At 37.5% G+C, this 15390-nt stretch overlaps 1 protein-coding gene across 1 annotated transcript; it reads right to left on the reverse strand.

Moving 5' to 3' along the window:
- Positions 1–1278: 1278 nt before the first annotated feature.
- On the reverse strand, positions 1279–14817 carry LOC131228939 (pentatricopeptide repeat-containing protein At1g14470-like). Its single transcript, XM_058224773.1, has 3 exons — positions 14482–14817; positions 8453–8505; positions 1279–1366 (listed from the first exon to the last, which is right to left on the reverse strand). The coding sequence occupies exons 1-3, from the start codon at positions 14815–14817 to the stop codon at positions 1279–1281; spliced, it is 477 nt and encodes a 158-aa protein (XP_058080756.1).
- Between the last annotated feature and the right edge of the window lie 573 nt (positions 14818–15390).

Here is a 15390-nt window from a genome sequence, read left to right on the forward strand (position 1 = left end):
AGTTTGAGTCTGTTACTCTAAGATCTATATCCCCTTACTCTCTCTCTCTCTCTCTCTTTCCCATTAGAGTTCATCATTCAATCCCTTGCTCAAGCATCAAATCTGTATCATTTATACTTGGATTGAATTATGAACTCTAGCATTCATTGAGTGTCCAACCAAAACTGATCATCCTTGGAACTCTTGAATGCACATAGCTCATGGGAACCTTCTCTAGTGATTTAAATCATATCTTTTAAATAGAGAAGATAAAAACCCTAAACCTCACAACCGCAGAGCATTCGATAAAGCATCATCAATAGGTTGTGGTTCAAAGGAGCTGAAGAGTCTTCGTCATTGTCGAAGTTCTTCACATTGTGCAAGAACGGGACTCACTAACTTACCTTGTAAGTATTTAGAGTCTAAAGTGTCTAAAGCCATTTCCTTGTATAGGATTAGGATTCAGAGTGTGAATGACAGACTCGCTAAGACCTCAGTGGAGGCCTCTGTCGGGAGAGTACATGGTTAGCCTTGTGTAGGCTTCCCATATTGAGTCATTGTGTAGGACAGTTAGCCTTGTGTAGGCTTGGGTTGCCTTTGGTAGGCTCCCAGTTGAGTCCTTGTGTAGGTCGGGTTGCCTTGTGTAGGCAATGATAGGTTGCCTTGTCTAGGAACCTTGTGTAGGTTGTAAAGGTTTATGGTGAACCTGATTTAAAACCATTGGATAGTGAAATCCAGTACACTCTAGGAGAGAGTGCATCCATCGGGAGTGGAGTAGGCAAGTAGTCGAATCACTATACATGATTGTGTTTAGGATTGTTTTGAGTACATTTACCTAGTTATTCTTATGTTCTTCATATGTTTACAATGACGCATGATTTAGTTAAATGTACAGGTTTTGATAGAGTCACATCCCACACACATTATACACTATCCCTATAGGCTTTGCTTTTATATACATATCTTGTATTAGCCTATGAGAATTAGACCCTCTATTAACTTGGAAGTGATAGAGTTACTTTGTCTTATTTCATTTGTATTAAAAGTTAGTCATAGTCTATTGTTAATAGATAACAAGTTTTTGAGAAGTCCTATTCACCCCCTCTAGGACACTTAGTCATACTTCATACTTCAATACTAGCAGTTCTACCGTAATTTCAATTGGTATCAGAGCGGGTTCCTCTTGAAGGGTTTAACAACCTAGAGGGAGATCTTTAAACTGAAGTTAGAATTATGACTAACAGAGAGGGAGAAGTGTTAATTAACATTGAGGAGATAAGTGAATACGAAACACTCATCTCAGAAGTAGTAGAAGAAGAAAACATACATGATGCTTTTGATCAACCCTATTCTCATAGCATCAAAGTTCTTAAAAGGCTTGGCATTGCTGAAAACAAAAACAAATAATTGCAAAAAGATCTTGATAACACACTGGATATTAATACTCATTTGATCAATGATCTTCAGCAATATCATTCCGACAATGACAAGCTTGAAAGAACAACAGCAAGTTAGATTTTAGAAATTAAAGAACTAAACAAACATATAAATCAATTAGAATCTGAAAATGACAAACTGAAATCAGATAACTCTCATCTAAATATTGAAAATCTTAAATTGAAAATAAATGTAGAGAGATCTAGACATTTGGATGAAGTAAGTCACAAGTTTTCCCATAGTAATGAAAGACTAGAAAGACTTCTAGGAATGGGAAGAAATATTAAAGATAAGAGAGGTCTAGGATATGAATCATCGAGCCCTTCTCTTACATCACATGTGACTAAATGTGTTGCATCAAGTAGCAACACAAGAAACACTCTCCGGTTGGAACATGCAAAAAAATTCAAAACAACTAAAAATGTGGCAAAAAGAACTCCAAAGAATATATTTGAGGAAGAAAGAAAAAGTCTTATTCCACCTAATAGGATTGAAAAGGTGGAGTTACTAAAACAGGTAGCTCAACTGAATCAGAAAACTGAAGATTTGATGAAACAAGAAAATTTGATTCAACCCAAAAGACTCAAAGAATTCCTTGTTTATCAACCTCGAGGAGAAAAACAAAAGAAAACATCCCCTCCAAAAAGGATGATAAACAAATGGGTAATAAAGAATAAGAACAACTGCCTCGTAATTCATACCATGCTGAAAGCAAGCAATAGTTTGAAATGGTATCTTCATAACGGTTGCTCCAGACATATGACTGGTGATCAAACTCAATTTTGTGAATATTCTGAATTCAATGGTGGGCCGTCACATTTGGTGATGGGAGCTCCGCCAACATAATTGGACGGGGAACAGTAACCGGGCCAGGGTTGCCCAAAATTGAGAACGTTCTTTGTGTAGAAGGATGAAAGCACAACCTTCTAAGTATCTCTCAAATCTGTGACAAAGAACATTCTATCTCATTCTCTAAAGATATGTGCAAGATCTCAAATTTTCAAGGAAAGCTAATTGTGAAAGGTCTTCGTGCTAATGATAATTGTTATGTAATTGATAGCATAGGAGAGAGTACCCCATCCATGAGATGCCACATGGCATTAGATACCGAGTCCAAGCTATGGCATCAAAGACTTGGACATGTACACTACAGGAATTTGGCAAAGCTATACTCGATAAACTTGGTGAGAGGACTACTTATGATTAAAAAGAAAGAAATGATTGTATGTTTAAGGGTAAACAAATTAAAATTGACCACAAAAGGACAACCACCATTGCAACCTCAAAAGCACTTTATTTGCTACATATGGATCTAGTAGGTCCCACCAAGGTTGAGAGTCATGGCAAAAAGAGATATTTCCTGATAGTGGTAGATGATTACTCTAGATTTACTTAGGTCGCCTTTCTTTGGGAGAAATCTGATGCATTTGATGAATTCCTAAAAATGTCTAAACGACTCTAGAATGAAAAGGGATATTGTATCAAAAGAATAAGGAGTGATCATGGTGGGGAATTTGAGAATGAGCGATTCTAAAAATTCTATGATCAAAATGGAATCCAGCATGAATTCTCAACCCCCAAAACACCACAACAAAATGGAGTAGTGGAAAGAAAGAACCGGGTGTTGCAAGAATGGGCTCAGTAATGCTAAATGACAAAAACATGGCTAAAAGTTTCTGGGCTGAAGCTGTCAACACTGCCTACTACATAGTAAATCGAGCGTATCTTGGAGTAGGATTAAACAAAACTCCGTATGAGTTATGGTGTGGAAAAATGCCTAGTGTCAAATATTTTTGTGTCTTTGGTATTAAATGTTGTATACTTAGAGATAGAGAACACCTAGGCAAAATTGACTCTAAAAGCGACGACGGTATTTTTCTCGGATATTCTCTGAACAGTCATGCTTATAGGGTATACAATTTAAGGACACTCATTATTCAAGAAACTGTCAATGTGGTTGTTGATGACCAACCTCATGACGACAATGGTCCTTCAATTGAAATAGAGGATGATGTGGAACCATGCATAACAAACAAACCTAATGACAAATTCACCTCCCCTCCTGAACCTCAGTTGTTAAGTAATATACCGTTCATTAAGGATCATCCTCCAAATCAAATCATTGGAGATCCTAATGAGGGTGTAGAAACTCAATGACAACTTGAGGGTATATATAGTCATTTGTGCTTCACCTCAAGATTGAACCAAAGAATGTTGTAGAGGCATTACAAGATGAATTTTGGATTGCAGTCATGCAAGAAGAATTACAACAATTTATAAGAAATGAGGTGTGGCAACTAGTTCCTAGGCCAAAAGACACAAACATTATTGGAACTAAATGGATCTTCAAAAATAAATCCGATGGATCTAGGAATATAGTAAGGAATAAGGCAAGACTCGTGGCACAAGGATATACTCAAATCGAGGGCATTGATTTTGATGAAACATTTGCCCACATAGCTCGTCTTGAGTTGATTCGTATTCTCATGTTCATTACATGTGCCCTTAAGTTTAAACTATTTCAAATGGATGTGAAAAGTGACTTTCTTAATGGTATTCTTGAGGAAGTAGTGTATGTAGAACAACCAAAAGAATTTCTAGATCCTAAATCTCCTCAACATGTATAGCAGTTAAGCAAAGCTCTCTACAGTCTTAAACAAGTACCCCGAGCATGGTATGAGTGCTTAACTCAATTTCTGCTCAACTACCAATTTTGTAGAGGGAGTGTTGACAAAACGTTATTCACAAAAAGGACAGGGAATACCTTACTTATTGCCCAAATTTATATAGATGATATTGTATTTGGTTCCATGTGTGAAACTATTGCTCATGAATTTGCTCAACTAATGAAATCTGAATTCGAAATAAGCATGGTAGGTGAGCTGAATTTCTTTCTTGGTCTAGAAGTTAAACAACTAGCTAATGAAATCTTTATATGCCAATCCAAGTATGCAAAAGAATTAATAAAATGATTTGGACTTGAATCTGGCCTCACTTATCATACTCCCATGAGCACCACACTCAAACTTTCTAAAGATATTTCTGGCAAGAGTGTGGATCAACACTTGTACCATATCATGATAAGCAGCTTACTATATTTAACCACAAGCCGACCCAACATTGCATTTAGCGTAGGAGTATGTGCTAGATTTCAGGCTGAACCTAAAGAGTCTCATTTATTAGCGGTTAAAAGAATTATTAAGTTTGTGACTAGAACTACTGATTTCGGCCTATGGTACCCCTTTGACACTTCCACTATTATTGTTGGGTACTCATATGCCGACTAGGCTGAAAATATTGATGACCGTAAATTAACAAGTGGTTGTTGTTTCTATATCGGCAACTGTCTTATAGCCTGGCATAGCAAGAAACAAAATTCTTTATCCATATATACTGCTGAGACCGAATACATTGCAGCCGGTAGTTGTTGTGCACAGCTTTTATGAATAAAGCAACTGTTATTGGATTATGGTATTACTCAAACTGCGATGACACTATATTGTAATAATACTAGTGCCATTAATATCTCAAGAAATCTAGTTCAACACACTAGAACCAAGCATATTGATATTCGACATCACTTCATACATGAACTTGTTGAAGATAACATCATCATTCTAGAGCATGTGCATATAGAGCGTCAATTAGCTGATATACTAACAAAACCATTAGACACCAATAGATTTGGAGACCTTCAAAATTTTGTTGGAGTGTGCACGGTCTAAATCTTGTCAAATAAGCCCACTTGATTTTTTTGTTATATCTAAGGATCTACAGCCTCATAATTTTGTATCTATTTTATATATATTCTTATTTTCCCTTAGATGCATTGATTATCTTTTTTTGCTTATTGTTTCTAACATATGATTACAACACAACATGGTTAAGGACAAAGGCAAGGCACCTGCAAGAGGAGAAACCTCCTCTAGAAGAGTCAATAGTCGTCCTTCTCCTTACTCCAATCCTACTGCCATGGCTATGGAAAATGAAACTGTCTTTGATTGATTGGTCAAATCCTTCCTCATCGTACCATACAGGATTGACCTATATCCTATATCTAGGGTCCATTGGGTGGCATAACATACTATACCTAGGAGGTGAGGTTCAATATGACCTCATTCATCAATTTTTTGAATTCCTGTCATGACACTCAGGATGATCCTCCATCGATCAGCATCAATTACATGAACACAACCAAGGAGATCACTCCTTTAGTGCTGAGTCAACTTCTGAGCCTTAAAGTCACACACATTTCCCTAACTAATCGTCGCTTAAATTATCTAGGTGTTTGGCGTGAAGTAACTAGAACCTTGTGTGATGGCTCAACAATTCCCAGGAACAAAAGAAACTACCTATCTTCCTCCTATTTGGACTCAACTATTCACAACCCCAAGTGTAGGATCGCAACTTAGTAATAACTCAGTAAGACCAAGGTCCAATCCACAGGGACTAAACTCGTGCGTATTCTGAAAGTAACTAGAAGCAGAACTAGAAGAAGATCTAAAACTAAATCTGAAATTATTTGAAAGAGTAATTGTGAATTTGTAATTGAAACTTGTGAATTTAAAGGTAGGAACTAGGGTGTCAAGGATCCACTTGTAGCTATCAAGATGCTACCTTGCTTGATTCAAAGAACACAATTGGAATTGGAGTCATATCCTATCCAATTGGAAGATAAAGCAATTCTGAACTTTCATTGACCTAATTCTCAATGGAAGATAATTGTGATGAGTGGAAGGGATTCCATCACCCTACCATGCCCCGGAGACTATGGTGAACAACGGGATTTACCAATCTCATAATCTTAGAATGGAAAAGAAGATACTCAAAGCAATCACAGCATCTATTGTAATTTGAGTCGCAACAAATCAGAGAAAATTGAGAATATTTCTTAAATTCAAACTAGAAATCAATGAAGTTCAATAAGAACAAGAATCAAAGCAAAATAAACATCCAAATACGCTACAAGCTTCACCTCTTAGCCCTAGTTAAGAGGTTTAGCCAACCATAGACATGATTGAAACCAAATTTCTTAAACAAAGCATGAAAAATAAACTAGGGAAAAAGAAAACCTCTTTGGCGGTGGCTCCACCCATGTGTATGCTCCTTGAGACCTTTCCAAACCTTAGAAAATGCTTTGGAGCATCATAGGGGATCTTATTTATAGTTGTGGAACTCCAACTTTCGCACCTAGTTAGAAAATTCTAGAAAATGCCTCAAATTTACGCACTCTTCGCAGTTTGCTAAATTAAACTTCACTTTGCGTAGTTTTCCAAAATATAGTTCACTCTACACAGCTAAAATAGACCCGAGTTTCAGAATATGCTTTTATAGGACAATTTAAGAAATATGTTTGTTTTCAGGACAATTTCAGGATTCCTTTTCTTCACTTCAAAATCTTTAATTCTCTTCATTGCTCACTTGGTCTTCTTGGATCTTTGGCATGTGAATTTTTCATTAATAACTTCCAAATCTCCAAATCTTCATTTAGTAATCTTTTGAGCATAAATCTTCCTTTTGACATCAATTTTACCTTAAGCTCTCGAAATCACCTCGCCCATGAAAAAATGCATAATTAAATCGATTAAGCACCATCACATTTATAAAACTAAGGTATAAATAGGAAGAAATATGCAATATTTGACCCTCAACTTCAACCACAAAAGTACTTCACAATATACTAAGTACCAATGTGTATCCATGCGAAGTTTCCGAAGATATGCTCTCTCCATTTGTTCTTAATATTTTATATGATATCTTTCAGGGAATTGAAATATGCCTACCCACTCTCATTTTGAGACAATTGATCCTAGTCGTCAAAGGCATTCATTGCACAAGCCTCCCTTTTCCAATCCTCATTTGCAAATTCTCCATGTTCCTCAGATTACCATCTACCCATGATACTGTATATCCTACGGTTTGCTTTACCAAGGAAACTCGAATCCAATTAAATGTGTTTGCGACTATGTTTGAGGACACCCATGAGGGCAGGAGTGGAGAAGATGCTCAAAAAACTCCCATGGCTACTGCTTAAGACTCGTGTCGCACCCCAGTGACTGCTCCAAGTCCTGTCTCACTGGACGCTTCCTTCGCCAAAATGATCTCGTTCGTCATCTTCTTGAAGGTCAATCCAATGTGGAAGCTAGCCTCCGGCAGTGCGAGAATCATCTCTCCGAGATTGAACTGCGTCTTGATGCTTTTCAACATACTAGGGAGCACATCATGGAGTTGCTCCTTACTCGTCACACTCATATCCCTCCTTATGAGGGTGGGCCTTCAAGATGATGTTCCCTGAGATCTATGTTGATGCTGCCATCATAATACTACTTATTTTGGATACTTTTGCCCTTAAGGGCTTACTTTTTGGATGATGTTGATACTACCCAAACTTGGGGTAGTTATTTTGGTTAACTTTTGTCGTTTAATGATGATATTTTTTATGATGTTCATGTCATTCATTCTGTTGATTGATATATCTCCTTCATGACATGATATTATCACATTATGTTCACATGTTTTCTACTTCTACACTCTGAACTTATGTGATTTTACTATTCTCCCTCTAACCTGGATTTAATTGCCACAATTCCATACTTCATTTTAAATAGCTTGTTTCGTTGATTACCCTTTGCCAATGACTGACAAAAAGGGGGAGAACCATATGCTCCCTAGTTTCCTTTTTTTTTTTTTTTGTCTTGAATATTTTATGTATAGGAACTACGGGAGAGCATGAACAAAGGGGGAGCTACAATCAACTCTAGATTAGATTTTTTTTTTTCATGTACTGAGTTGTTTGTAATAACCTAGGATTGGTTAGTTTGTTTTATCACGTAATTGACAAAGGGGGAGATTGAAAGTGCCCAAGTTTGTCAAGTTACGTGAATATTGAGTTTGTCTTTGAGTGAGTCCCAAGACAAAAATTTCAAGAAGAAGATCTCAACAAGAGAGAAGCTCGAGCGCTCCAAATAGGTAATAAAGCCTCACTTCCCTAAACCAAACCCTAAGGAATATGACCCTTATCTAACTTAAAACTTACCTCACAACATCAAGAAATATCTTTGGTAAGCTTAAGTAAGAAAAACACTTAGCCTGTTAGAGGAATGAAAAATGCATTACACTGGCAAGTCGATTATATCGATTTGCAATCGAAGACATCTTTGATATTATCAAAGATGGTTCAATACTATTGATAAATTGTCCCGGTTTGTCTAGCAACAAAATCATCTATCTGCTAGACATAACAATAATATCGAATACAATTTGATAATAACAAAATTCAAACTTCGATATCCATTGAACCATATTCGATAACGTCGACTCAGGGGACTTCCTCTAAATAGAAAACATTCTAAAAGTGTTCATCGATGACATCGAATAATCTTCGATAACATCGAGATTAAGTTCTCGGTAAAGTCGAAGCATACTCGATAACATCGAGTAATAGGAACATTTTGTCCAGCAAGCTTTCTATACATATCATCATATCGAATGACATCGAAGACCATTCGATATTATCGAAATTCAAATCTTAATAATATCGATTAATTAGACAAAATCTTCTGGCGGCCAAAGGTACATAATTGTAAAGAGAATCCAAATGGGATCGATCCTCCTCTCGATAATATCAAAGTACACGTCGATAAATCGAGAGGTGATCAATAAAATCGAGCAAAAACTGTTCTACACAAACCTGAATACTTATGTGTAGGTAGTCAATACAATCAAGTATGTTTCGATAATATCGAAGTTCAAATCTTGATATTATCGAAGACTGCTCGAGAGTATCGACAATGTCAATTTTTCCACCCATTTTATTACCGTTGGGATTCATCTTCTATAAATACCTAGAGCTAGCTCTTGTGAAAATGAGCTAGAATCTAAGAGAGTTTGAGTGTGTCATTCCAAGATCTATATCCTCTTACTCTCTCTCTTTCCCATTAGAGTTCATCATTCAATTCCTTGCTCAAGCATCAACTCTATATCATTTATGATTGGATTGAATTATGAACTCTAGCATTCATTGATTGTCCAACCAAAACTCATCATCCTTAGAACTCTTGAATGCACATAGCTCATGGGAACCTTCTCTAGTGATTTAAATCATATCTTTTAAATAGAGAAGATCAAAACCCTAAACCTCACAACCTCGAAGCATTCGATAAAGCATCATCAACAGGTTGTGGTTCAAGGGAGTTGAAGATTCTTCGTCATCATCGAAGTTCTTCACATTACGCGAGAATAGGACTCACCAACTTACCTTGTAAGTATTTAGAGTCTAAAGTGTCTGAATCCCTTTCCTTGTGTAGGATTGGGATTCCAAGTTTGAGTGACAAACTCGCCAAGACCTCAGTGGAGGCCTCTGACAGGAGAGTACGTAATCCTTGTGTAGGGCAAGTAGTCTTGTGTAGGCTAGGGTTGCCTAGTGTAGGCTTCCCATATTGAGTCCTTGTATAGGATGGTTAGCCTTGTGTAGGCTTAGGTTGCCTTTGGTAGGCTCCCAATTGAGTCCTTGTGTAGGACGGGTTGCCTTGTGTAGGCAATGATAGGAAACTTGTGTAGGTCCTAGAGTCAACCTTGTGTAAGTTGTAAAGGTTTATGGTGAACCTGATTTAAAACCATTGGATGGTGAAATCCGGTACACTCCAGGAGACGGTGCGTCCGCCGAGACTAGAGTAGGCAAGTAGTCGAACCACTATACATGATTGTGTTTGGGATTGTTTTGAGTACATTTACTCAGTGTTCGAGTTGTCGGTATCGCTACAAGTTTCGCTGGCCAGAGATAAAGATATAATATCGTTATCGCCGATAATTGGAAATGCAGGGGAAAAGGGGGAAACATGGAGAAAATGGTGGAATTTTTCAGTGAAACTTCATGACATGTCTAAATACACATATTTACATATTTGGGAATGAAAAAATTATAAAAAGAATGCATTAAATAAGAAGTTTCCATTTAATGGGGGCCAAAAGGCATGCGTTGTTGTAAGAATCACTCAAATAATAATCAAAATGAGTTTATGTAATACAAATGTAAGCTTATAACAATTAAGACATGCAAAAGTAAATGAATTTTTTTAAAAAAAATACATTTATGGCCACATTTCATCCCTACATAGAATGACGAGCTGACTCGTAATCATTGTTCGAATCTCATGGCCGTTGAGAGCAGTATTGTGGCCCACTATGAATGTGCGCAGGTTATCCACACTAGCCATCCATTTTTTCAGCTCATTTTAATAGTTGTTTCGAAATTTGAAGCATGTCCAAAGCTCAAGTGGACCACACCACATGAAACATTGGTAATAATGATTTTCACAGTTGAAACCTTGGTAGGGCCTACAGTGATGTTTATTTGTCATCTAACATGTTCATAAGATCACAAAGACATGGATGAAGGAAAAACACAAATAATAGATTGATCCAGATTTTCTTAGGCCTCATGGAATTTTAGACGTTATAATTTCAATTCACTGTTTCTGTGGTGAGGTCCACTTGAGATTTGGATATAATTGGTTTTTGGGCTAAAGCCCTCAAATTATTTGTTAAAATGGATGGATGGAGTGGATAAAATATGTAAATCATGGTGGACCCCACATAATTTACTCAGTATGCAAACACATATGTACTCGAGTCGGTAGGGACGCGGCTTAGCTACGATGGGTTGAGCAGTGAGATTTGCCACCGTAGTGACGTGTAGCTGTTATCTGGCCCCACCATGGTTTATGTTTCGTATCCACACCGTCCAACCATTTGAAGATATCATTTTAGTGTACAAGATAAAGAATGAGTCAGATCCAAATCTCTAATGAACCACACCACATGAAAACAATAATGATTGGATATCCACCGTTAAAATCCTCCTAAGGCCCACTGTACTGTTTATTTGATATCCAATCTGTATGATTACGTCATACAGACCTAGATGAGGGGAAAAATCAAATATTAGCTTGATCCAATACTTTTATAGGTCCCAAAAAGTTTTTAATGGTCTACGTTAATGCAACACTATTTCCTATAATGTGGTCCACTTGAGATTGGGATATACCTCATTTTTTATCTCATACTCTAAAATTGTCTCGAAAAATAGATGGACGGTAAGGATACAACACATACATCATGGTGGGACCTACAGAACGTTATGGTGGCCCAACGAATTGTTTAATGGTGAAAATCATTATCTCCACTGCTATTTGTGGTGTGGTCCACATGATCTTTGGATATGATTCATTTTCTGGATAATCCCTAAAATAATCTCTAAAAATAGATGAACGGTGTAGATATAATAAATACATCACTGTGGGGCCCACGTAACTTTAATCTCCTTTGAACCGTTCGTACAACTCAGAGCTCGAGGAGCGTCAGTGCTCGTCTGCGCATGCCACGTACCTACAGCAGCTATATAGCTACTGTGTGGTACACCACCCATTCCACTTCCCTTTTTTTGATAAACTGACATCGACCATGGCGATTTCGATGGGTTTTCTGTTAAAACTCCCAAAATTCTCTCCCTAAATTCCGATTTTTTTTCAAATCCCAAATCAAATCCCCGTAAGCCTAAGTAGAATCCAGTTTCCTTTCAAAGCTATTCCATTCGAAGGAAAAAGGGGATTTTAGGTTTTTCGTTCTTGTGAAAGATCCGATGCTGTTGACCATGATTAGACAACCAAATCCAGCCGAAGGCCACTCCTTAGGTAGATCTTGAGTAAAAAGGTAAGAGAGCTTTAGCTTCTTCTTCTTCTTCTTCTTCTTCTTCTTTTTCTATATTTTTTTCCGAATAAGAGGGTCGTCACCTAATGTCGCCGAAAACACGGCATTTGTTTTGCCTATTTTATCGAAATCTACAGGGGAGTTGGCTGATTTGGCCAGTGATTCGAAAATCTCACCGATAATATCGAAAATATCGGCGACATCCGGAAGAGAAACAAAATATTGGGGTTTCGGTATCGCAGGTCTGGCGACACCGATAATATCAGCAATATTATCGATATCTCGCCGATAACTCAAACACTGCATTTACCTAATCATGCTTATGTTCTTCATATGTTTACAATGATGCATGATTTAGCTAAATGTACAAGTTTTGATAGTCACATCCCACACACAATATAAACTATCCCTATTGGCTTTGCTTTTATAAACATATCTTGTATAAGCTTATGTGAATTGAACCCTTTATTAACATGGAAGTGATAGAGTTACTTTGCCTTATTTCATTTGTATTAAAAGTTAGGCATAGTCTGTTGTTAATAGATAACAAGGTTTTGAGAAGTCCTATTCACCCTCCGCTAGGACACTTAGTTATACTTCATACTTCAATACTAGCGGTTCTACAGCAATTTCACCAATCGAAAGAAAAAAAAAATCTGGCTTTTGCCAATAATTGCATGGCTTTTAACGTCACTTCTAAAAAAAGAAGGGTTCAAAACCATTCGTAAATAAGAAAAAGTACTGTTCCCAAAAATGAAGGATTTAGAATTGTGCCAAATTTGAAAATTTGCAATAGTTTTCAATTGTCCCTAATTTTTTGTGATGCCCTATTTTAGGAACAGTTGAAAATTATTCCGAAATTGAAATTTTGCAACGGTTTTCAACCGTCCCTAATTTTTTGCGACACCCTACTTAGCAACGACTGAAAACCGTTCCTAAATAGTTCAAGAACAATTATCAAGCATTCTTTAGGGATTTTGGTGTAGTGATAGTAATCCAAATGGAGGTTTTCTAAAGTAGAGGCTTGTAGTTAAGCGGCTTGTAGTGCAAACAGTTTTCTCTGTGTGCTCTTTTTTTTTTTTCATCTTTTGTATTCTTTTGGCTTTGCCGTTCTCATTAATAAATTGTAATCCTTCAAAAAAGAACAAGAAAAAAAGAAAGAAATCAATGTACTTCATTTTGAGCATCAAGACCACTTTGGTTGCAATTTCAAGAAAATTACCCAATGACCAACCTCCATGTCTCCCAAACTCCATTGAATTTTCAGCCCAAACTAGAGTCATTTGACAACCGAGTTATGGTCAGCCTTATCCCAACTAAATGGGGTTAGCTACATGAATCATGTTCCACCATTCCCCTCTATCAAGTGAGGAAAACATCATGGAAGTTGAATTCTTTTGATGCTTCTATTCTAGTAGACGACTTCTTTCCCCTTTTTATTCCATTTACTCGTAAATTTTATGTATTTAATTTATCTCAATTATTATGGCGCTGAGTTACCCTTTCAGTGGTTGGAGCTGACAATTTCCATGCCTTTCTGCTTTTCACAACTATGTAGAGCAAATTTATTTCATACAATGCCAAGAGGTATATATATTTACTAGAGTTCTACTACGTTGTTTGATTTTTAAATTACAACGGTAAATGACTGTAATTGTGTGGTGATATCACTTACATTTGACAGGAATGATGATTTTAATACATTGTTTGTTTCACCCATAAGTCACACTAAAAATAGTGGTTTTATAGTGTGAACTTTCTTTACAAGTATATTTCTCTCGATTTGCGAGCCATTTCTATTTAAACAAACACCTAAAAACCATAATAATGGCTTATTTGCTTTGCCTTTCATAGGAAATTGGCAAACCAAAGAAGCCCTAAATATTTATTGGTAGGGCAAGTAGATTGCAGTGAATGTGCCATTCCCACTTCAAAAGTCATCATGGTATATTCATCAGGTCTACTGCAATGCTGCAAAACAAATGAATGGATAAAAAAAATTATTCATCTTCGGCTTCCATCTGTTAGCATGCTCACACCCTCAGAGAGTGGCTTCATAATTAGAGTTGTACACAAGTAGAGTTAGCTCGGTAGCTCGCTCGACTCGACTCGGATCAAAGCTGAGTTCAAACTGAGTCAAGCTGATTTTTGGAGTTCGAAATAAGTTCGAGTCGAGTTCGATCTTGCCCCAGCTCGACTTGACTCGACTCGAATACTACTCGAACACGGCTCAACTCAGTACAGGGTATATATACCCTTCAAAAATATCCAGCAGTTTAGGATTACATCTTTATCAGACATTTTGTCAAATATCCAACATGCTCGGTCTATGCTTCCAAATTTTGAGTGTATATGGACCAGGGCATTGGTTGTGACAAGCGTGAGTTCGACGCATCTCTCCTCCATATGTTCTGCCACTGAATCCGCTAAGTCAGCATCCCGTGCAGGCACTCCAAACACCCAAGGGGCACCTTCCACATCTCCCCACATCCCATACCCCGCAATCATAGCCATCCATGACACTGCATTTTTCTCCAGCATTTCATTGAACAGTTCTCTGGCGGCACCAACATCCCCCAAATTCGCATACCTAGCAACCATAGAAATCCAAGGAATGACATTCCGCTCTAGCATTTCATCAAACACTTGTCTCGCATCTTCCATCAGGCCCACCTTAACATAATCTGAAACCATCGCCCCTGCAGCCTTGCCACTGCAGTCAATCCAACGCACGGCTCAAACTCGGCTGAGCCGAGCCCGAGCTGGGACTCGAGCAGTCCGAGTCAAGCACGAGCTGGGCAAAGCTTGACTCAGCTCGACTCGTGTACACCTCTAATCATAATGCAATGAAATAGCTACCCCTCTCGAATCCTTACATCAAGGTGGCGGCCAGTTCTACCTTAGATACGTCTGCCAGGAATCACAATCCAGCGTGTACACCATCCACTAGGGCCCACCTGATGATCATATACTCACCATTCTTTGAAACATCCATCTACTCAGTTTTGAAATGGGATCACCTGCTTAGTGTCATAATGCTCCTCTTTGCACGTTTGAGCATATATGTTACAGTCCTCTACAAAATATTAGTTGATATTTCTTCTTCATTTTCTTGAGCGCTTGAAATTTCTAACATGAAAATCACAAAAATACTAGCCCGACTGACATTATTAACAGTGCAGATTCATCCCACTATGATCTGTACCCCTAGGAATTTTCTCAATGATGATGGTTGAAGGCATGTCTTTTGAATTTTGATCAAATGCC

This window comes from Magnolia sinica, chromosome 16 (assembly GCF_029962835.1).
Source record: "Magnolia sinica isolate HGM2019 chromosome 16, MsV1, whole genome shotgun sequence".
NCBI lineage: Eukaryota > Viridiplantae > Streptophyta > Magnoliopsida > Magnoliales > Magnoliaceae > Magnolia > Magnolia sinica.

Coding starts and splice junctions, on each gene's coding strand:
- LOC131228939 (XM_058224773.1), bottom strand. CDS start 14,817: ATGGTTTCAGATTATGTTAAGGTGGGCCTGATGGAAGATGCGAGACAA. Junction 8,506..14,481: donor TTGTCACAACCAATGCCCTG/GTCCATATACAC, acceptor TTCCTCTAACAG/GCTAAGTGTTTTTCTTACTT. Junction 1,367..8,452: donor ATATTTCTTGATGTTGTGAG/GTAAGTTTTAAG, acceptor TTTTGTTTTCAG/CAATGCCAAGCCTTTTAAGA.